General features: G+C 40.5%; 2 protein-coding genes across 5 annotated transcripts in view; one reads left to right on the top strand and one right to left on the bottom strand.

Moving 5' to 3' along the window:
* The window catches only part of LOC111248683 (C-Maf-inducing protein-like), a 96839-nt gene extending 89539 nt beyond the window's left edge, over positions 1-7300 (top strand). The window contains exon 11 of one of the 2 annotated variants that reach the window (XM_086988891.1): positions 7133-7300. In XM_086988891.1, the coding sequence (XP_086845017.1) occupies positions 7133-7162 (30 nt within the window). In that variant the 3' untranslated portion in view covers positions 7163-7300. Of the gene's footprint in view, positions 1-7128 lie in introns of both variants that reach the window. The other variant, XM_086988893.1, reaches the window with a different exon arrangement.
* An 11846-nt stretch (positions 7301-19146) lies between these two features.
* The window catches only part of LOC111248685 (uncharacterized), a 166750-nt gene continuing 162251 nt past the window's right edge, over positions 19147-23645 (bottom strand). For all 3 annotated transcript variants that reach the window (XM_022801436.2, XM_022801438.2, XM_022801439.2), the window contains exon 9: positions 19147-23573. In XM_022801436.2, coding sequence (XP_022657171.1) covers positions 23325-23573 — 249 coding nt within the window. In that variant the 3' untranslated portion in view covers positions 19147-23324. The remainder of the gene's footprint in view (positions 23574-23645) is intronic.

Genomic DNA, 23645 nt, shown 5'->3' with positions numbered 1-23645 from the left:
CACTGCAAAATTTGTCAAAGCTCAATACGACGTTTCCATTGAATCTGTTACTCAAACTTCTCCTATCCCTGCCGCCCTCAGTCCACAATTGGTATTGGCCAGTTGTATGCCGTTTTGATTTTGAATAAATAAATGTGTGTTTAATTTTCTACAATTTTAAACTGTAAAATGATTACATTTTTCAGTACTATCCTATTTTTTTTTTCCTTGGCATACGAGAAATCGGTATCAATCACGGCTGACAGTGTTCCTTATTGATTCGAAAAACTACACGAAGCCACCTAGCGTTACGTTAGTTTTATAAATTAAGATAAAAATGAAGGAAGAAAATAAAGCCAACGTCAAGCGGTACCAAGAAATATTTTAAACTGTTTGCCTGCACACAGTATTGTCCGGCCCCGTTGAGCTGAAGTACAGACTGAGGTACAACTAAGCGACAGCAAAATAGATACTTAAAACACTTCCCCTCCTGTCGTTCTATTGGTAACTAATTTTCATGACACAATCAAGCGAGCGATTCCTTCAGAATCTATTAGCAGAGCGTTGTAGGCGAGTGTAACGGATTCTGTGACCGTGCTAGTTCAGGGATGTTCACTCATTTAAGTTATTACGATCCCGGACGAGGCCATGTATTTTTGTTCGACCCTTTGAGGCTGCTGAAATCCGTAGTTGTCAATAAATGGGATCTTGACGCCTGTTAACGAAGTAGATAATGATTGTGTTTATTAGTCGACTGTCTTAGACGGAACGCAACAGTCTATCGGTTTCTAATTTTTGGGTGTCTTATATTCACGTTAGGGGGAGTTCTTGAGGTTGCTAAACGGCAATAATGGATCTCACTCAATGGCATCCAAAGGTGATCCTTGCTTGTAGTTTCGTCCATTGTCGTATTAGCATCACAACGAATGTGTTCATCACTTATGAACGGGTTCTTCAGCTATAGTCGGAAAAATAAATTTTTCACGAGAAATTCTCCATGCAGGCTCGGACAATTTGGTCCGTTACAGCTTGCGGGGAATACGCGGGCCGATCCGTACGTGAGCAAGCGATGGACTCGCCACACGACGCCAGCAGTGCGACGTGCAGAAGAGTTAGGCATCGGCCTCAGTGAGAACGTATATTAGAGACTCGTTCAAAGCCGAATGGTTCAATTTTCAGATTTGAGGATAAAAAAAAAAACTAAAAATAAGGCACCAAGGTAAACATACACAATTGGACGATCTTTTTCGTTTTTAGCCATTGAACAGACCACTTCGTTTGCGAAAGTCCCCGACCAATACTGATCGCCAGTTCACTGTCTTCTCTTAATTACAAGATGCTTGTATTCAGCTCCGGTTCCCTACGCAGGGAACAGGAACGCGAATAATAAATAATAATTTGTCTGCATAGCGGCTAGTGAATAGCGTTTAATTCGATGTTGTGCCCAGTCTTCATCGTTTTTAGCTGGCGGGCAAGACATATTGTGAGAGCAACGGAGAGATGAAAACGACGTATAATAACACGTTATATGACAGCCTGAAGAAAATGACTGGCTAGTCTATCACCTTCGAGAAAACGTAACGTGCAATGAAAAAATACTTCTCTTCTTGCAACAAGTTTTGCTGCCGGATGAGGAACTGTTGAGCCTGCAAGGCTCAGTATAGAACTGTGAAAAGTCTCATCGGCGTTTAAGGATAGACAATCATAATATGCTTTTTTTTTTTTTGTGTATTCAGATTTACGCACCTATCACACAGATGGAGTTCTGAACGTTAAAATAGAGCCTGCTTGTATGTGCTTCCCTTTTACAAAGTAGCATAGATTTCACTCCTGACTAGCTTCAAAACAAACGCAAACAGTGAGTAGTATAAATAAATTCAGTGCTCAATGTACGCTTTTTATATAGAAGAACTAGTAAACTGTTAACAAATGATTACCATTTGTCAATTACTCGCAGCATTTACTGGTGGTACTTATCGGACGGCGATTAGGGTTTGTAATTCGAATCTTGCGAGCGAGCTTCAGCTTACTCAGCCCCATTAACAACCGTAGCTATTTATTCACACCTCGTTTGGTTTTTGCTTTGCACGCCTCCTTTGGCAGCAAAACAAGTTGAAAGCGAATATGTGTTACGAACTGCTTCCGATTACCTTAACCTTGCAATCGACTATTCGTGTACGGGCAGTATTGAGTCCCCAACATAGGTCTTCGAGAACCCAGCTTCTGTTGGATTCAAACTGAAGAGTCCATGCCAATGTTCCAGGGCCTGTGTTGCCTAAAAGCAGACGTCGTCGATAGCTTTGGCCTGCTGCTAGGACTCCATCAGGTGAAACACCCAGCGCCCGATCCGTTCAGACACTCAAACCAGCTAGATAGGCAAAAACCCGCTTGCTCCAAGAGATAGCAGTAGCCTCTCGAAAAGCGTCTAGTCGCTGATCTACTTGTAAGCGATTACATACGCAGTCGCTTACAAGTGAACCTCTACACTGGTGTTACACTTGCACCAGATCAAGAAGCGCCTAGAATGTCGGCAAACGATCCTGGGCCAGCACGTGCGCGTTTGAATGGAAGGAAAGCGCCTGAAAATTCATCTTCTTCGTTGCGTGCTTAATCGGATCTTCAGAAGTGTACAATGCTAAGAGACTGAGCGCGAGATGGAGAGTACAACTTGGCTAGCATCGCCGGTCGATGTAGCCTCAACTTGCGCCAAACCCCTACCAACCCCGTTTGCGATCAACGACAAATGACTAGGATAGCTTAGTAGCTATATAGCTTGTATTTATACAAATAATAATAATAATAATAATAATTAATGAACATATAATAAGTTACAGAGGTTGGTTAGGTAATTTCAATTAGATCGCTCACTGGATTGTTATCGGCTTTTAGATTAGAAAAGGATGAGGGTACACAACACACGACCAGCGAAAAATACTGCACCTGCGAATTTGGATGTCAGGTAAAGGTAGGTTTAACTTATACGTAATATTGTACGTATTTGGATTTATACCACAGATAAGTGTCAATGGTGATGCGTAACACTTAAATCGGCACGAAGCTACTTCTACATAAGTTAAAATGCTCTTTAGCCTAATCATGTGAAACTGAACTAACATTACTTGAACTTACTTTCGGGCATGCAGCCAGGCTCTCGCCCGGTCTCTGCATTCCTCTATGCTGTCGAGAAAGCTTCACGTGAACTAAAAACTGGAATAATACTTACCACAATTTTTCAGGGGTTTGGGTTTATTTACATCGAGTTTAGCTATTTGCAAGCCGGCAAATTAACGATGCTCGAAGCATTCTATAGGTGTTCTGTCTAGAATGTGTTCACTACCCATCGTCGAGGCGGAATTGACAGGTAGTCTTTGAGGGTGAATACATTTAACCCTAACTAGATTAGCAGCGCTAATCATTCAGGACCAGCTTCCGCAATGATAAAAGAAACGCAACCTTCATCTGCCTCATCAGTAAGAAAAGATATGATGGCCCTTGAAATAACATGCCTCTCGAAAAGAAACCCAAGTGGGTGTTCGCCACCGAGCCCTGCTGCTCAGGGGAGGGAGAGGTTTCTATTGATTTTGGTGGTGTGGCAACAAATGATTTGAATAATTGTCAAAGAATCGATCGCGGTTGCCAGTGCCAAAGGGAAAGTGCCAAGGAAATAGGTGTTTTCTGAGTGTTACGCCACACATATGGGCAGCGGTCTAGTCGGACTGAATCCAATTCTCCATTAAAGCGTTGTCAATCATCCGATAGTGGCAATGGCAACGGATGAATAGGTAAAAGCCTGCAAGAAACTTAGCTCAGCTGTGGTCGATTCGTGGGTCGCGCTACGAGAATCGTCGGGTGAAACACACTATTCGAATTTGTAGCATGTGTAAGTGGGCGGCAGGTTTCACACTTAACTCAACTCAAACTTGATGCGGTGCTAAGTTAGGATTCGAAAAATAGCGGGTGATGATGACGCCTGAAACCCCCAAGGCCAGTTTGAGGAAAGCCTTATTTCGCAGGAAACCTGAATGAAAGTACAAAAAGCTGACGCAGCGGCCGGTAATCTAGCTTTTGATCAACTGAATTAAACGCCCTTGAAGTGAAATGTCTTAAAAGGTTAAAACGCTGCAGAGGTCAAAGCAACGAAAGTCTATAGGCAGAAAAACGTTTATAATTAAAGTTTCTCCTTTGTGATTATCAATCCGAAGTGTTTCCCGAGGCAAAGGGGAGGACATTTAGCAGGTTTAGGCGTATGCTTAAAGTTCGTTGGCTAAATGGGAGGTTGCACAACGAGTAAACATACTGGAGCCTAACGTACAGTTGAATGCCAATGAAACAAGTATAAGGTGGAGACACTTTCTATGACTGAAAAAATAAAACTGCCTGCATAGATCAGGAATAGAATGAAACAGTATCAGTGTGCTTTGCACACTTCAAAATATCGTCGTTTTTTTTTCGAAACAAAGCCTACCTTGGTGCTGTACTTGCGTTGTATAGAGTAGCCAATGATGAGCTGGTTTTTGCTTAACAATGTACATTGTTCAAAGGCAAACGGTAAAGGGTGACGCAAGTCCGAAATATTATTCGTTCTATACATAAAATGCAAGGTATCGGAAATGTCTCGCAATTAGGATAGAATTCATTTGATGGTTTCACTGAATGGCCGTGTTTGATTGTGGGACAGAATAACTAATTTCATGGGTCACTTGACCGACTCGAAAGGAATAGCACTAACTTTCTACTCGGAAGCCTTTTTCATACTTGTGAACGAGCATAGCCAGGATTGTGAGCCTGTATGTATGCTATACATGACTGTTAGAGTAGTTCGACTCCCAGGAGATCGCGCAAATCACACGCAGATCGTATCCGAACGGGCCGCCGACATCAACCAATTGAGAGCCTTTTGCTTAAACTACGCCGCAGGCATTTTCTGCAAGACAGGCTTTACAAGTTGCCGCACGTCGACTTGCATTGATAGCTCACCCCTTGCTAGACCACCATGCGACGAGATAGAAGGTAAGCAAATGAACGAGATTTAGTTAATCGAATCTCCACCGAACCCCTAATATGACCTGTACAGTGTCCTGACGTTGTATTGATCCTGGGAATGGCTTTGCCCTAACCCAGTGTCTGAGTAGGTGCATATCCACACAAGGACCAACATTGCCGTGAGGCGGAAAACGATGCCTGTCTTTGGACGAGTGCGCATCGAGAGGCCTGAGCCTGCAACAAGGCTGTTTCAAGAACTGATGAGGCTTGTTATTGCCTGCCGATTCAGGCCAACAATAGGGTGAACGTTTCTTATCGAGTTGTGAGAATGATCGAATAGCGACAGCAACGTCGTCTTACCAGAAGTTCTATTGTTCGATACGATGATTATATCAACTTGGTGATTGTTTGCATTGGCCAGTTTTTAATGCCGAAAAACAATGTGATGTTCGTAAACTTGTGAGTAATATGATTATAACTATTTTATATTTGTTTTTCTTTCTTCTATTAACCGCGAAATGGTGTGCTTTAAATAGAACACGTATCTTTTTTTCCCATAAATAAATGAATGTAAATAAGCTTATTGAAGGCATACAATTCTAGCGGGATACTGCGTACTTCACGTATCGGGTGCTGCTCAGGTGAACGTAAGTACGGAGCCGCGGAACTATTAGCTAGTAACTATTTGTTATTTTCTAGAATTTGACCGACATCCGCGTCACTGGTTTAGGTAATTGGCACAAGCGTAAACGTTCGCGCGTTTATTTTCGATTCTACGGTAAAGTTAGTTTTTTTTTTCTAAATGTTTCGAAATAACTCAATATAATTCAGTACAATATTGCAATAGCAAGTATTCTGCGAGTATTACCACCTAAAAATCATTGTAAAGGATCAAATCGGATATCTAGCAATCGCAGTTGCCTTGGGATCGTTTTCCTATCCAAAGCTTCCTTGAGATTAGTATCAAACTTCGAACAAAACAGTGGCTTTCGCCCAGGCTATTCAATAGCTGTAGGGCCCGCGACCCGAATTAAGTCTCTATCTAAGGCTGTTTCGATCGAAGTCTGCACGACACAGAGATGTTGAATCACTTAAGGCCAGCGATAGCTTACGCCATGAACTCGGCCAGGTGTCTAAGCCCTGCGAGCCCTTTGGTCAGAAATATGGCTCATTGATGACACAACTGGTGGTGGCCATCCCCGTCGTGGCCGAAGTCCGATCCGAGGTACCTCAGGAGACAAGACCCATTTGAAGATGCTTTGCATCCAAGCTAGTCCTGGATTATGGTGTCATCCCGAGAAGGCATTACATCCTGAGCCTCACACTGTGCATATGGGCCGGCCATATAGAAACAGGAGCGCTGGCGTCTTCTTCATTAGTCTGCATTGGGGTTAGGCAGGCTCTCCGAACACGGCAGAAGCATATCAAGGCGGGACCAGAGAACGACAGTGAGTGGCTGGTGGGATTTTGAAAATGGCTTAAACGATCTAACTCCTCTAGTCACTGACAATGTTTAGACTGCAATTGATCTTGCGTACCGTTCAAAAGAGGAAGAAATGCACCCTCAACAGAGGTACGCTCTCCGTATAAATGACTTCACTTCAAGCAACCCAGCTGTGGTCTTACGCTTTCGGTTGTTTTAAGAGAAGCCTTCATGTAGGCGCTTCGTCCTGCTAAACAGGTGGCTCAGGATCATTCATCTTAACCAGGACGAGCTCATAGAAAGAATAACACTGAGCGGCAACGAGCCCGGAACGAAGCAAGCAAGCCGTGATATGCTTGTGCAATCATTTCCCTTCTGCTCGAGGCCACAGACTCCGGCGTTGGTTTAACGCAGCGCGAATCCAAGGCGTACAAGTGATCAAGTGGCATGGCGTCTGAGATTCTGATAAAACAATATAATTTAAAGAAGCACCATAATAACATAAGGCAAAAGTGAATTAGAACAAAGAACAACGCGAGGAACGTCGCTTTTGAATGTGCATTTAGTAGACAAGTGAACGCTGGCAGACCTGTAGTCGGATTTCTCCTATACCAAGCGATCGAAAACATTCAGAAAATTATACTGGTGTCCATATCGAATCAGAGATATATGTATTGTAGGAAATAATGTTAGGTTGTAGTTTAGTCTTTTCCTAACATTTGTTTCGTTCCTATTTGTCTCAGTTAGGCTCGTCTCGATAATAATAAAAGCAGCTGACATTCTGCCTGCGCAACATGTACGTGGAAAACGGTACTGCGTCCAGCATGGTTACGGTCTCCATAGACTCAGTAGGTGCTCTTCAGTGCGCGGTCAGTTCTACGACTCGAATCACGAATTCAACGCGACGAACTTCGTCAGCGCGCGATGACAAACGCCGACGACGCAGAGCAACTCAGAAGTATCGTCTTGCCCATGCGACCCGTGAGCGAATTCGTGTCGAAGCGTTTAATCTTGCCTTCGCCAGACTTCGAGCTCTGCTACCAACGTTACCACCCGATAAGAAACTCTCAAAAATCGAAATCCTTCGCTTGGCCATTTGCTACATAAACTACCTCAAACATGTGCTTAATACGTGAATAACCATTGTTATTATACGTTGTAACATATCATACAGCACAGACAATGAGTAGGCGTACAAAGCTCGACTTTTAGTTGTACGAAAGGTCTATAGAGGTTCGCTATTTGACGGTAATTTTGTTGCCTATACACGCAGCTTGTCGAGAGAGGCGCGTGCATTTGAACACGAATATATAACGCAAGACGCTAAAGATCGCTATGCGATTCAAACTCCCCAAAGTATATATGACACGTACAGATATAGGACGAGCACGTTTTAGTTAAAATTAGGTATTTTGGCCTCTCTGGAGAAAGAAGTGGCGTGCGAATGTAAGGCGACCCATTTCGAAAGGGATAGAATCGTATAATTTGAATAAGGCCACTTGTAACTTTCGTTCAAGGTAAGGTAATACTGTGCGCCTGTATCACACAAATTCAAGTCTATTGTTTACCTCCTTCAAGTTGAACGGTTTCCATCACAACGAGTCGTTGGTTCCGGTGGCAGCAATCAATGGCTCAATGCCGAATGTTCTATGTACCCTGATTGAGGTAGCTATGGGAAATGTGCTTGCTATCGATTACAATGATGGGACTATCCCAGTGTGTGTTGTCAAAAATTTAGTTGCGGGGCCAATCAGAGGTACCGTTCTTTAAAACGCCTTTATTTCTACCTCGACCCAGCTGGTCGTTCTATTATGGAATAGCGATACACAAGGAACAAACAGCGCATCTCTGGACTTACAGACCGACTGTATCCACGAAAAAGTCGGCACACCTACAACCCTGCAAGGCTGTAATAAATTTCTCATTTTTGGCATTATCACATTGATGTTATTATAGTGTAAAACCTGCTGCGCTTAGGTAGTACGCTCACTCAAAGGTACCTCTCAAAGGACGACTCAAAGGTACCTATATATACATATACATAGCAGACAAAGTGTGCTTATATGCTTCATACCATATGTCCGTATATCATGTACCAACGATAGATACATACGCATAACAAGGAGGCTATGTACAAAGCAGTTTCTGATATAATTAGGAATTATATTTAAGCGCTAAATCATCGCCTCACTTCGTTACTTAACTTGAACGTACAACAGCGCTGTGATTATTAAATCTAAATTAGTAAATGTACTCCAATAGAGATGACTTCAACGTCGATCGAAGGATCTGACAATAGCAATCCCACGAATATGCCAGCAAGTATTCCCTTTTCGTGCTCGTAAAGAATTTCAATATGTGTATAAAATCTCAGACGGATCAGAAGAGTTTGGAAATAAAGTTCAAGTAATTCATTTTAACACCGGTTAGACTGTTCTGACTTTTGACATAGTTTGATCATATTGTATCCTATTAGCTCGTCAGTGCCTTCCTAGTCGGGTTGCCGTATATGATTTCCGTGTTTTGTACTAGATAATTTCTCAGTATTGGAAGATCGTTATCATTACGCAAGTCTTGGCACGTAAAGCAAAAACGCTATGACAAAAATAAGCGTATTGATTTATTTAGGGGCTGCAGACGATGCACGTATCGTGTTTTGGAAAGATGACCGATGAATTCAATTATATCTATATATATATAAATGAATAGCGATTGCTGTTGATTGCACTTCCGGTGGACTGAAGTCTCAAAACTGCCAATAGCTTGCACTTAAAGACTTCAGCCCGTTTGGAGGGTGGCGAAGACCGTTACATCACAAGATTCCTTACGATGTGTGTGTGTGTAAAACTAAATTTTTTTTTTATCTATCTTTCCTGCATCTAATGCACTGGTACCTGCAGTATTTTTCGCTTACTATGTACACAGTTTATGTAGTAGCAACGAAAAGCACAACGATCATACCCCAGCAGAGCTTCAAGAAAATACCGACCTCGATTAGACATAATGATACGAGAACTACTAAATTAGGCCAATTCTCCTAAAACATGTGCAGAGCAATGCTGTATAGCAGTACAGGAGGCATAATGGTTCCCTTACATAGATGCTACGTCAATATTAAGCAACATTTGATGACCAAGTCCTTTAAACAAATCATCGTTGCGCGAAATAGTTTTTCAAAAATTACGCGCGGATGTATAATGATAAGTAATCGCGTGTGGAAGGAAGGACCATTAGTGTAAGTATGTGCGTGGTGCTTGCTTTCCTGCTAAGAGGTTCCGGGATCAAATCCCAGACCAGAGCGTTGCCATTCGTGCTGCCTTTTCACAAAAGCACGTACTTATTTAGAAAAAAAAAAAAACCGTAACCTAGTGGCACAAGTATCAAGTTAATATGAAAAAAGAAATCATTTATAATTAAAAATAAAGGATAGAAATAGCAGTGTAATCAATCACCAAGCGGTTGAAACCATCCCAGGTTGACAAAGGGAACATCGTACCAATCTACCGAAATGTACCTGTGAAATGAGTGTTGGCGGGAGACTTGCGGGAAAGACAATCGTATTACAAAGCCGTTAAACTATTCAGGCGAAATGCGCACACAAATACTCAGCCAGTGCCTACATAAATCCACGCTTAGATAGGTACAGGTGTACGTTGTCAGCAAGATGGCCTTGAGAACAGCCATGGAAACTTACTTAGGATCCGGAAATATCTGACTTAAACTTTGCGGGGCAAATTCGGTGTAGTGCAGACCCGGTTGACTGACCGGTTGAAATTAGAGTTTAACTGCAGATATATAAGCGTGATGGCATTCTAAAATGGTCATTTGCAAGATGGCCTTAAAATCGACTCTTGCCTCTCAAACAATTATTATGTATACAAATGTCTTGCTGCAACACAATGTGTTAAAGATCGGACCAAAATAGGCGAAGCGAAGAAGAACAAATATGTGCTAAGGGAGCTTTCATTGATTACTGGTAGCAATAAACGAGCCTGTGACCCAAAAGAGGACCCTCTATTAGACCTGAAGGGATGGCGAAACATTTTGTTAGGCCAAGCATGTGGACTGATTAACCTGAAAAATTAAGTTTCTAGCCCATGTCGGAAATTCGTCCTGGAAGTAATCGACGATTTTGAAGCTATCCTATGAAAAATAGTAAAAAAAATAACTAGAAAAAAAAATAGAAGGTTCCACGCGATTATGAAATCACGCAAGAATTATGCATGCAAGTTGGATCTACGCATCTGATCTACACACTGATCAGACACAATAGTGTTCTTGTCGGTGCATCAAAGCTGGCGGTATCTATTTCAGCTTTCTGACAACGCTCTTTAAGTGATAGCGCAAATTAATACCACCGAGGATCTTTCAGACTGTCTTCTCTATAAAACCGTAAGTAAAACTTGCACTTTTTTTTTCACACAGATGTTTGCCCTTCGTATACCTCACCTCAAGGTCAATAAATTTCTGTACAACAGAATACGAAGGATAAGCGATTGAACGAAAATCGAATGAAACGAGAAAGAGTATAATAACACAGATTTAAATAGAAAATAATATGTAACTATTTTCCTGCCATTGCGATGTCCCACCTCATTTCGCCACGTTCCATGTATTGTATTGTTAACGGGCTACAGGCTGCTGAACCCATAGACTTCGATAGGTCGTCGGGCGCTAATTTATAGTTACGCAATCAAATTATCTTCTCTATTTTTTACTCATATATTCATAGGACCTTTTCTGAGAAATTCTCATAAATATTATATGGACGAGTTGGGACTATTGATATGAAATGAACATTCGTCAATTCTCCAAAATGAAATCCTGCAAACACTTTATTTTTATTTATGTGAACCATATCCGAAGAAATTAAGTAGAATGGCTCAATAACAATGGCTCGTTTGGTTATTCTAAATCAAGACAGTAGATTTTTCTCACATAAACACGTATGTAATAGGTCAAGATGTTATTTAGATTTAGTGGTATAGTATGTTTGAATTCAACCGTACCCCCATAGAAGGGCAAATGCCTACTAGAATCGATATAGTAATTTAGATAATTAGAACGCTAGCTTCTCATTAAGCTGTAGACAATCGAAAATTAGTTTTTTTCTTGATCAGAGCTAGTTCTGTGCTGCTTGTCATTGTTTATGCTCTATAGCTCTCACTGAACAGGCCTGATTAGACCAATTGAGGAAATAGCTCCAAGGCGGAGTCCTAAGACCAGGAAATGCGAGGTAGCAGCAACTCTCAAGAGCACCGACTACGTTGAACTGTAAGAAGCTGGCGAACGGTAAAAAACGGAAAAATGTCCAGATAATTTTGACTGAGTCATAAATCTCAATAAAGCCACAAACATATGATGATTAGTTATTTGCTAGGAACACCAGTTATATTGGAGATCTTAGTCGAACGTCCTTCACAAACAAGATTAATTCGATTTATATCTTTTTTATTTGTAACTTAGCTGCTCAGTTAGTTAGTGTGAGTAACGACCTCGCATTTCGAAAACTACATTTTTCTTTTTTAACGTAGACGCATAGTTTGGGCTTGGAATTTTTTTATGTGTGCTTCTCAGATGTCTGATATGCCTCATAACTTTTGGCTCTGGAGTGCCTTTCGACTTTGCTACTACGGAGGCGATAAGATGCGTGTGCTCAGGGCCTTATAGTCTCATAACTTTCTTATGGGACACTTCAGTCTCTGTCCGATAGTGTGAGCTTACTAACGTACATTGTATGCCTATTTAAAGCAATTCTCATTCGTTTAAATCCACTGTCATGAAGCACTTACTGGCAAGTGGAGTTTTATTCCCGGCGCCAATGTAAAATACCCAACCTTCGCAAAATAACTTCTGCTGACGACATATAGTATCAGCGGACAGTTGACGCGAAAGGTGAAACAATGTGGGGTCCTACGGACAAAAAGGTTCAACTTCAAGTATCGCGTGTTTAATAGCTCTGTGTACACTTTGATAACCTTTCGGTTCTTATAAACGATTACCTTTTTACTGCTTTTGAAGTAACCAAAAGTTAATTGCGCAGGCTTGACTGGTGGGACGTATTTTTCGAAATAAATATTATAAACTAAAGTAATTTACTGTTCATTTAATATCTGTAAGTTGTTAATGTGATAAATGGTATTCCTTTTTACCTTGAAGTTCATATCAGACGAATGAGCTTTTCGAACCTTTTCGTTAATAAGGTCGAAAACACATATAGACATTGTTTTTGCGATCTCTGCAAATCTTGCTTTTTATAGTTTAGATAAAGAAATCCTTAAAATGATAAAAACTAAAATAGAGGTCATTCATTGTTCATAAAAATATCGCATTTTGTTATCAAAATTACAGATCATAGGCTATATATAATGATATATTATTTAGTCCTTATATTTTTATAGTAAAAAGATCATACGACATGGTGTATTGTTTTAAAACTAGATATTACCTGTAAAACATGTTTTTCAGGCATTTTCAAAGCTACATTATAAAGAAAAAGTAGCTTCATATATATATATATAAACTCAAAAATTCGACCAGTAGTTAGAGCTGAACATCATTTGCCTCATAAACTAGGGGTCTTAATGGCTGACTTTACCTCTGTCAGTGCAAACAAAAGATCACAGCCAGCAAAAAGTGAAGTACGCCAGCCGCATGCACTGTAGAACCAAGTAGAGGGACGGTGTCACGAGGCCTCTCCCCACCCCTCAATCGTATATATTCGAAATCGGCACCGCTGCCGTAAACCATTTTATAGCATACTGTATTCAGTTTGTTCCCATTTAATAAAAGGTGAGCTAATCCAACTATCTACTTGTTACATTGGTGATGAGCTGACTAAAATATAATTACCAGGAGATTATTATTAATATTAGTATTTATTTATCATATATTGATTCAAGCTTGCGAGACAGACAGGGTTTGAGACGTTTTATTTCAAATCGAAGATTAGCACTACGATCTGTTCGGCGTCGGAACCGTTTTAATGGTGACATAGTCTAGTGTATGGACTGAGCGAACCGCTTCAGATGTCTTGGAATCAGGCATTTCGGGGATATTTTATTCTTCAAGCTTGATGCGCGGACCTAATATGGGTAACCTGTTTTGAGCTATCTGAAGGTGCTAAATGTGTATGTCATAATAGGAGGCACCATCTGATTGAACGAGGTTGAATGGCAACCTTACTTAGTCTTTTGCTTCTGTGTATTTCGATTCTTTTTATAGGGTGACTCATATATATGATATAAAGTTGTGCGCCCCGGACACCGCTCATATGTAAAAAGAGGTAATCAAGAATCGCTGAGCATCATATTATAATTATCGAGCTCCACGGTATATCTAAGGGACATTTACAAGTTCTAGCTAGAAGAGCTTACAATTGCAGATTCAAACGTCGTTATCGAGGAATATAAATAGAACTTTTGTTAGAAAATAAGTAGGATTCTTTCAGCATGCGAGTGTTCTGAGTTTGAATGCCGCTTGGCATTTCGCTGTGCCTACGTTATGTTTATGCAGTAGCCAGTGAGTAACGTATTTGCTTGCCAAAGTTAGATACGCGTGGTGACTTGTAGCGTTGTGGAGCGTAGACACATTTATTATCTAACAACGTAGTAGTAGGATATGTTATAGAAAGAAAGCGACCTGAAAAGTTTAGATAATATAAATAGAGCTTTCAGACGGGGAATACTTCACCATAGATAAATCCGATTAGTAATAAGATTAGGTTATCTATAGCCGTGCTTCCGTAGTCTAACGAACACATTCGAGTGTGTAGGTCTGAAGATATACTCGAAAAACAAATTGCACTTAGTAAACAATTCTTGCAATGTGGATTTGTGATACGTATTTCTCTCCAACTGCCTTTAAGTACAAAGAGGATGTAGAGACTGAAGACACGGAGTTGGCCTCTGCGGCCATCAGGGTATCTAAAGATTACAAGTGGTCCACCCGAAGGCGGCGCCCTACTTTGTACAAAATGGATCGAGCTTTGCATCAGGCCTCTAATACTGAATTGTGCTTAGGACGACAGAAGAAGAGAAGAGGAACTCATATTGTTATCATCAATATTGAACTTCACAACCACAGTAGTAATAACGATGAGCACGCAGCAAGTGACCAGATTATTCGACGTTACAAGGCGATGTTCTGCGTTATAGCTGCATTCATGATATGGAACAGGACATACGGGACCTGCAGATTGAACGAACGACATAGCCAGATCCGTTAGCGAAATAATTTCGGTTAGAGCGTCCAGGCTCAAAATAGGATTATTGTGCAGAAGTTGCGCCTTGTAGGTCTAGATAGTGGTGGAAGGTTTCGGACACGATGACACCGCATAAAATCACAAAATAGAAAAAATCGATAGTTTTGGCTGTCGTTTACGAAACTCCTTCGTGAAGTAAATTTGAATTGTCTTTCTCTATTGCGCGGCTCTGAACTCACTAATGCTATTCCTTTATGGATTAATGAGACGACCTAAACGATTCACGAAGCAGTTGCATTGCAATGCTCACAATATTCGAAGTTGCAAATATGGACGTAGTTTCTTTCTTTGCGCACTCTCCCCATCTAAAGGCCGCCCCACTAATATTTGTCTAATGCTGGCAGGCCTTTTTAAATTGGGTAACATTCTGGGTTGGGTTGTTATCTGTATTCATATTTATCTGTACATGTATACCATAAATATAATAATAAACGTGATGACAATAGGACACTTACTACAAGTCTACCTTTGATGCCATCGGTAGATATGCGTTAAAGTCTGCTTGAATCTTTATTATCCCTAGCTGTTACCTTTGTAATATATCATCTATGTACGTGTGTATCCATTGCCAAGGAAGTTATTCGAATATCGTCAAGATAGCTGTAAAATAAATGATCAGATGTTTTATTTCGGTTTTTCGAAGGATTGATAATCCAAAGTTTAAATAATTCAAAGGGTTTCGATATGTTTAGAATATTGCCATTGCAAAGGAAATGGTATCTCTGTTTTATTGTGCCTCAATTATTTATTTTTGCTCATAGCATACAGAGAGTAGAGAGCGAGTGGCGGGATCGTCTATATTTCAGTTTACATTTATCACAAGTGCGTTTAATAAAACGTTTGAAAATAGCTCAGAATGCGCTGTTACCCCGTTGTTACGTGGGCGAACTGAGTAGCTTAATGAATTTTTACCCATTTTCACACTGAAGTGTCTTTTCATAAACGTGCGACTTGAGTATCTGGACATGCATTGCATCTTGATCCAGCTCGGCCAGAGCTTTCAATTTGTATCAGGAAAGAGTCCTCCTTACATAGACCTCCATGTAAAGATTCGATTGGCATTTTATCAGTGGAAGAAAATGTTCGACGAAAATTCCACCCAAATATACACCACTTCTGTCCCTAGAGCGGTCTCATAGATATGTAGATAAAAAAAATTCCTACACGTATAGAAAACAACCTAAAATAGATAAATAAAACGAAAAGTTTGTTTAGATTAACATTACATTCTATTAGATGAGATAAACGAACACCCCGCGTAAAAAAATTTTAATCCATCCTATGTGCAACTCTATTCCGGGTGGTGCTTTAGGTGGTGCTTCCGGGTGCCGCCAAAAAGTCAATCCAATCTGACCAGTTAAACGAGTTGATTGAATCGAACGTATCAACGAACAGGCAGAAAGTTCTATCAATAAAGAGATACATGCAGAAATAGATTGTTTTCTACCTACTCAAAAAGTATTCAGATATTTATATTTATTTAGGCATGCGTCGTTGCACGTGCGATCATTGAGGCACGTAGAGAAGCAATTTTTTACCTAATATATTCGGCATCTGTCATGAGCTAACAAATTTTTCGTCGTCATCGCATACTGCCGCATACTCCGACGCATTGGTTCGACGTTTGAGCCGATATTTTCTTCCAATAAACTTCAACTATTATTGTTACATGCCATAATCGTGCGTACAACGAAAATATGCTTAACTTTGCCTCTTAGTATATAACTAATGGATTTTCTGAATTGGCTTCATCACTTGGCCTTGAAATGTAGAGGAGCAATGTCCTCGACTATACGGTGACGACGGTTCCGCATGGAGCCCTTTACTGCTTCTTCTGTGCCTGGAACGTCCCCAAACGAACCACTAACACATAGAACCATGTTAAACGTGTGGAAAAGAGGTTGCTTTTGTGTTTACGTAAGCCATCTGAGAATAGATGGGCAGACCCATAAATGGCCCTCATGCAGAAAAGTCGATGTCTACTCTGCCTAAAATCTGGATGAAAAAAAAATTGACTTTTTTATATGTGAAAGAGATCAGAGTTTATTAATTCTTTTTGCACTAGAGCTCGTAGCAGACATTGAGTACAGCTTAAAACTGCATCAAATAAATGCTACCTTTGTAACTTCTGTGATAGCAGAATTCATCGAAGCTTTATTAAACCTGCCTAGGTTTACTATTGTTTTGGCCGACTTTTGGGATGCTTGTGCTACTAATTTTCTCTAGATATTTTATCAAGCGGTGTGACGATTCGAAAAATAGCTACAATTCGTGAACCGAACCAAGATCTGTTTCCGCTTGTATCCAATCGAATAGAACCATTTTAGCTACTGTGTAACCGCGCGATCGCTTTGGAAGTGATGAAAGTATTGTCAAAGTGAATGTTCTCGGTTCGTCTCGAAGCGGTCGAAGAATCCTTAGAATAGGCCAAAGGTAGAGTACAAATCTGTTTAACCCTAGAAGGGTACTGTAAAAATGAAACACCAGATTGAATTCCAATAGAGTACTATGAATATCATATTGCTATACTCAGAACTACTGGTCGCGCGTACGTCTTTAGGTCCGACCTCGATCAAATTCTTGACTGTGGTTTATTTGACTTCGCTATGCAATGGTGGCCTCCAGCCTTTCTACGTGTCACAGCAAATGTCATCCAACAGGTGCTGGCTTCTGAGCATAGTCAATTAGAATTGTAATAGATCGTTTCTGCCTCTTTCGATTCGGAAACAACGCCACCTATCATTATAGATCTGACCGAGAGAACTGCACAAACTACGGTCTGCTGAACACACTCATACCAGACAGAAATGATCGGTGTCCATAGTCAAAGGTCCCTGTAATCCAATTCAGTAAAATTATCCAGAATCGGTCGTCTACCGTTTTCAATCGCGCCGTAACGCTTCGACGCTACCTTTTGCATTGTGATGCGACGTCAGTCACAGCTTCACACAGGTTATCATCCACACGATTTTACTGTAGCTTCGGCAAACTAGCTCTTGTTCACGCAAATCGATCCCATCAACCTTGATGAACTTTTTAATCAGACAGTATACCTGGTTCAAAATCATAGAAATACCTGTGGAATAGAAAGCTATGTGAGGCTGTACAATAAATTGGTATCTATTTGTACGGCTTTCACATCTCATTTCACACATCCCAAATTAACTTGAATCTTTGTTCTGAGCTTATAACAGCGACATTTCCACTAGCCCTTGATATGCTGAAGATGCAAAGTTTACGGAAAAAAACTTGATACACGTTCAACTAAACCCTATTGACGTACCAAAGCATGTTGACATTTATCGACGCAATCCCGATGAGCGCGAGTGTGCATGTATCGCACGATTCCGAGAAATCATGCATGAGAGAATGCAGACTTTGCCAAAGTCTGCATTTCACAATCTAGTCATCGTTGTACAGCGTCACGGATTACACAGTTTAGCAATATTAAATTTATTATAGTATATTTTCCTCAATATTAAGTATAAACGGTTTAGCGAAAGAAAAGGTGGATGACGTCGATGTGTGAAACACTAAACACATAAACGGGCCGACTGTTACTTCAACTGATGTCGCACGACTTGGCTGTCTAGCGTAGCTTTAATAGCCAGGGCAAACGGGTAATTGTATTATGGTGCCCGGTGATCATCAGTGGCTACAATGAATTAGTAATTACGTTGGTGTATGGGAGGAAAAGTAAGCTAGGTATCCATAAAGATGTTATATGTTTTTGATTTGAAGGTCCTACATTTATTCCTGGACAAGAAAATCACTCTCTCATTGGCCTTAGCATCATCATCATTAGCTATTTTTAGCTATTCGTAGCAATGAGCAAAGAACCCCTAACATATACCATGCTGCAACATACAGCCGGCTCATTGGTAGTAATAACAACAATAACATTTAGTAATGATCCCTCAAATCAAAACTATGACCAATAATCATAATACAAATCTGCCATTTGTTTGATATTTCCTATGACCAAGCTTGCCGTCGTAGGAACGGTTAGAGTCTTAATAATGTGATCTTCATCAAATATGAAAACCCATAATTCGATGATGGAAAACGTTTAAAGGTATAAAGTTTTTCATCAACTACGTGATTACTAGGTAAGTTTAGAGGTTACAATGTATGAACTGGTAGAATAGCCGGGGAACGGAAAGCTATTGTGTACGCTTCAATACGACCAAGTTTGTCTAGTAAACGAGTACTATTACACAGCAGCCAGGGTGCAATGGAAACCCACTTTGGGCAAACGGCAAGTGTTATCAATGCAGCACGACAGGTATATTGACATTATTTTCGCCGCGAAAATAGGATGACTTAAACAATAAGTTGATACACATTTTCAAACGTCATTAAAAACGCACTTATCGCTTGATGAATACTGTGTAGAAGAAAGAAGACAGGGTCATTATGTTATCGTTGAGGTAAGTTCTACGCTAGGCATCTAATCAATGATAAATTGACATTCGTTTGGCCGCTGGAAGACAAACAGTTCTTATGCGTAGACATGGGTTTTTATTCTTATTTCCTGTTTGTAGTCGAATGAACAAACGGAACGAACAATTGTGCTGTTCTTAACGCATCACAAACTTCACTATCAATATTTTATCTATTTACAATTTGCTCTGAATGGTATTTACATCTTAATTCTAGCATTGGTTCTGGGCGAGGATACTTGGTAACGATATAACGCCACGCCCCTTGCACGAGATGTATTTGTTAATGTGTCTCGTCAATCAACTGGCAAGGATTTTCTATTTAATCAACCTCCCCTGATATATCGCCGATATATAGCCGTCTCTATGGCGAACGCTACGTCAGACTATAACATCGATCGTTTTTTCTTGAGCCGTTTTGTTTGTAAAACTGTGTAACAAATCACCAGTGTTTATACAGCGACCGCACTAATTATTGCAATAAGTGTAATTTCGTCAAAAACATACAGCAATTTACTAAGGTAATAATTTCATGCATATCTGCGTGGCCGCTAGAAAATATTCTGTGCGATATGAACGTATCTCCCTACCCTAATTTTACTCGTTTCCCAATACTGTCAATATCCTGCGAAGCGGCGGGGCGGCAGCGACGACCTCACTAGATCCAAGTACTTTAGAATGATTCGAGTATTTCCGAAACGTATGAGTAATCTAGGCACCATGTGCGATTGTATGTTTGTAAAGGGGCGCTGTACAATCGTTGAATTGTATTGAGCTATCGGCACACATCTGCCTTATCGCAGCGAATAGCAGAGATTGCAATAGTGAAAACTTCTTCAGATTCATATCTCAGCTCTGCTGACAGTCTCGTGTCTGGCGTTTTCATTGGCGGCCACCGAAGAAGATCAGGCGAACTGAGCAGGCCGAAGCGTTCGTGGATTTTTGACTCGCAAACTGCTTCTTTCCACACATGCGTGTTGTTACACTTTTGAAAAGCGCGTTTTAAAAAATGGCGCCATTTTTCAAATCGATGAACATGTCGTACGGTAGCTGGGCTAAGGCGCTGCTAGCCTACGTAGATATCAATACAGCCGAGGTGTTTTTGGCAAATATCAGTAATGCGGCGGGGACATTTCTTTCTGTGCAGCAGTAACTAGATTTGAATTTCGTTGTAGGTAAAGTGGTCTGTATCACCGAGTGAGTACCAGTCGGGATAGTCATTTTGTTCGGCATATGTTTCAACGTGTTTTAGGCTTGGCCTTCATTTAGCCTGTTTAAAAGTCTAGCGTCATAGACTGTCGCAGACCCAACTGACCTAAGTTCACCTGCCTGGGTTCACTCGACATCTTAACCTGTTTACTGCCCTTTTCCGTATATTCTATTCGAATGCATATGAATATAACACTCCTCAGCACCTGTCTGTATTTCGATTAACCCACTGGCGTCGTGTTTCGCTGACGGCATATTGTTAGTAAATCGTGAGAATGAAAATCCGACAATTCGAATACATAGCCCGGACGGTATAAGTCAATTACGATAAGAGTTACCTTCAGTATTTGAGTTGTCGAATAATAACAATGATATAATATGAAATTCGACAAAAGGTGGGGGATAGCAAACAATACTAACTATATCCTGTGTTGCTTGAAATGTCCTTATTGTCTAGTGAACGCCGACACGCATCCGATACGCTGTGAATGTAAGTATTAGTGGTATCGTTTCAAATGCAAGCTATCTAAGGGGCCGTAAAACACACGAAAGGCTTAATTTTAATGGGGTGCACACAGATTTGTCTAAAAGATCAAGGACAACATCATACAGCTGTTATTAAACGGTAGCGAACTTTCTGCATAATACAACGAATGATATGGGTTCTGCAGGTAGAATTTGTAAGGTCTTTGAGGGAGTTCCAAGATTATTTTTAACTAGCTTAATTTTTACGAGGACATTTAGAATACGGCTTGGACAATCGGACTTTAACTAAAACTTAACACGCATATATTTTGAGGAACCGCCAGCGTGTTTTCTCTATCCTCCACGGTCGGGGCCACGCTTGATCTGCATTGTCTGAACCTTCTTAACAAAGGTATGAAGTATCTTGAATTCCGTGTGAAAGTTTAAGTTGAGCTAACAATAAGTGCTTTTAGATAAGCAAAAAGCAGATTATACGAATTGCTGAATTTGCGCTAGTTACAGATCAGGCATGTTCCGCCAGGCGATTATGACGTGTACTCATATGAACGTATCCAATGAGCAATGTTAATTCATAATGAAGAATCCTGCCGTTATGGTGAACATTGTCGGTCAGTTAGGTGTTACTCCTCATATTATTTTTAGTACTACTGATGAGGCAGCCAGACTGCCACGTACGCGCCATATTATATAATAGTCATTATTACTATTTTTAGCAACACTTATATAATAATGCGTAATCTCAAATTATCTTAACATTACAGTAGGATCAGTAGCAGAAAGGCTTTCTTTAACTAGTCCTGCATCGCATCGTCAGCTGGGGCAACTAGCCTGACAACTAACGTTCTTCAACAAGCTATTTTGAAATAATGATTGTTTTCGAAAGGATCTCTAGAGCTTCAGGCTGATAATATAAATACGTTACTAAGGTGTCATGCGAAAATTAAATCGAAGAACAACACAGTGGCCTATGTGAACTTCTCAGAGGACGGCTCTAGCATTCTGATTTAACAAAAAAAAAAAAAAAAATAGCCATCGCCATTCACGTAAAATGTGTAAGCCGTCCCTGACATATGTTGGTTGATGATGAGTGCTTGCCAAAGTGAAGGTCTCTCAAACAGAACTTCGAGTTCATAAGCATCCTATACTTTTCAGGTAGAAAAAGGTTTCGGCCAAGGCGTCTCGTATGCTCGCAAACACTACATATTATTATACTGATAACACTCCCACTAGCATTTCATCATAACATTAACATTACACACACGTCAATATTCCACTTTAAATATCATAATAACAATAATAATGATCACTAATTATAATAATATTCAAATGAACTTCTATGGCGCAGCGATCGATCAGACATAGTACCGGTGCGGGTTGTAATAGATGATCTACTTTAGGTCATTTGTCAAGTTTTCCTTCTGGTCAAATCGCAAGTGTTTTTTGATTCGTTCGTCTTTCCCTTGGGCGTTCAATGCGCACAATTGACCAGCTGTCAAGAAGTCCTCCATCGTCTTGCAATGAACTCGACGCAGTGTCCGTGCAAAACTGAATAACCTTTGTACGCAGGTTTGTCGTCCTGCACAGCCTTGTTGTTTGGCGTTTGGCGTCTCTTGATTGTGTGCCCAACAAATCGCACCGATCTTGCTTCTATTATACCAGTACGTCCTGCAGATATCTGTTTGGCTGTAACTTGGTTGTCTGTTGTTAATTTGTTGATCTGATATAATTGTTAGAATGATTATTATAGATAGAGGGGGGGGGGGTGGGGGATATTATCACGGTTATTATTCAGTATTATAAAATTATAAAATACTTATGGCCCACGCTTGTTGTTAGTTGGTTTTTACGAAACGACCTCCTGAAAATACTTCGTCGCTAAATCACAGCTTATTTCTACCCTTCAAGGAAAAGGAAAGCCTTTTCTATCTTTAAACGACCCAGCTTTGATTGGAACAATACGTCGCTATATGTTGGTCTACTGCCTCTGGACATGGATAATTTCTTTTAGTACAGAGGTAAATCAAGAACTCGTGTTCAAATAGGCCTTATCAGGTTTCCCACATGTCGCTAGCAGTCTTTGGCGCCGACATATTGGAGTCTCTAGCGCACATGTTCGTGTGAATAGGTAGATTGCAAGTATTTCTAATTACCTATAACGACGTTTGTTCAAGCAAATCGTTCGAGGAAACGGAATGCCAAAAAAAAGCGCATGCGGCGCTACAGAACGGAAAAAAATTTAAATGGCGCAAAACTAGATACAGAGTAATTAAATGAATGAATCGAACGAGCGTTGATTGTATCAATGTTCATCTGCCTGTTTATGTTTGCGTGATAGATGAACTTCTAAAAGGAGGTTTGCTTATTTATCGGCGTCTAAGGTTGTGTCCGCCTAGTTCAATCGTGTCTACTAGCGTCGACGCGTTAGGGTTTCCTTTTCTTGTGCTTACCTGGCTACGATTAATCATGTTTTACGGGCAACACACAATTAACCGTCTGTACTATATGATATATTAACAATATGATAACTTTCGAGTGTGGCCTACTTGGCACCCTTTCCTCCATATCCGGTATTTCCAACCCACGGGTAGACATCGGGACACGGTTGGCAAGTCTTCATGTAACGGACTCCGCCTTTGTATAGCAGTGAACACGTCGTAGGATGATGACATAATCCTGGTCGATCACTATAATTACATTGCCATGGCGTAAACGAGTTGATGTGCGAGTTAGACGTAGGATGGCGGATCCAATCGATCAGTTGCGTATTGGTGATCAGCCAGACGTCTCCCTGATATCGTGGAAGTTAATCCGCCATGTTACTATTGTAAATGAAATTTGGGCGTCGCAGATAGAATGGGAT

Source organism: Varroa destructor, unplaced genomic scaffold (assembly GCF_002443255.2).
Source record: "Varroa destructor unplaced genomic scaffold, Vdes_3.0 BEIS01000004.1, whole genome shotgun sequence".
Lineage (NCBI taxonomy): Eukaryota > Metazoa > Arthropoda > Arachnida > Mesostigmata > Varroidae > Varroa > Varroa destructor.
The sequence above is the reverse complement of the archived record's forward strand: the minus strand, read 5'-3'. Positions and strand labels throughout refer to the sequence as shown.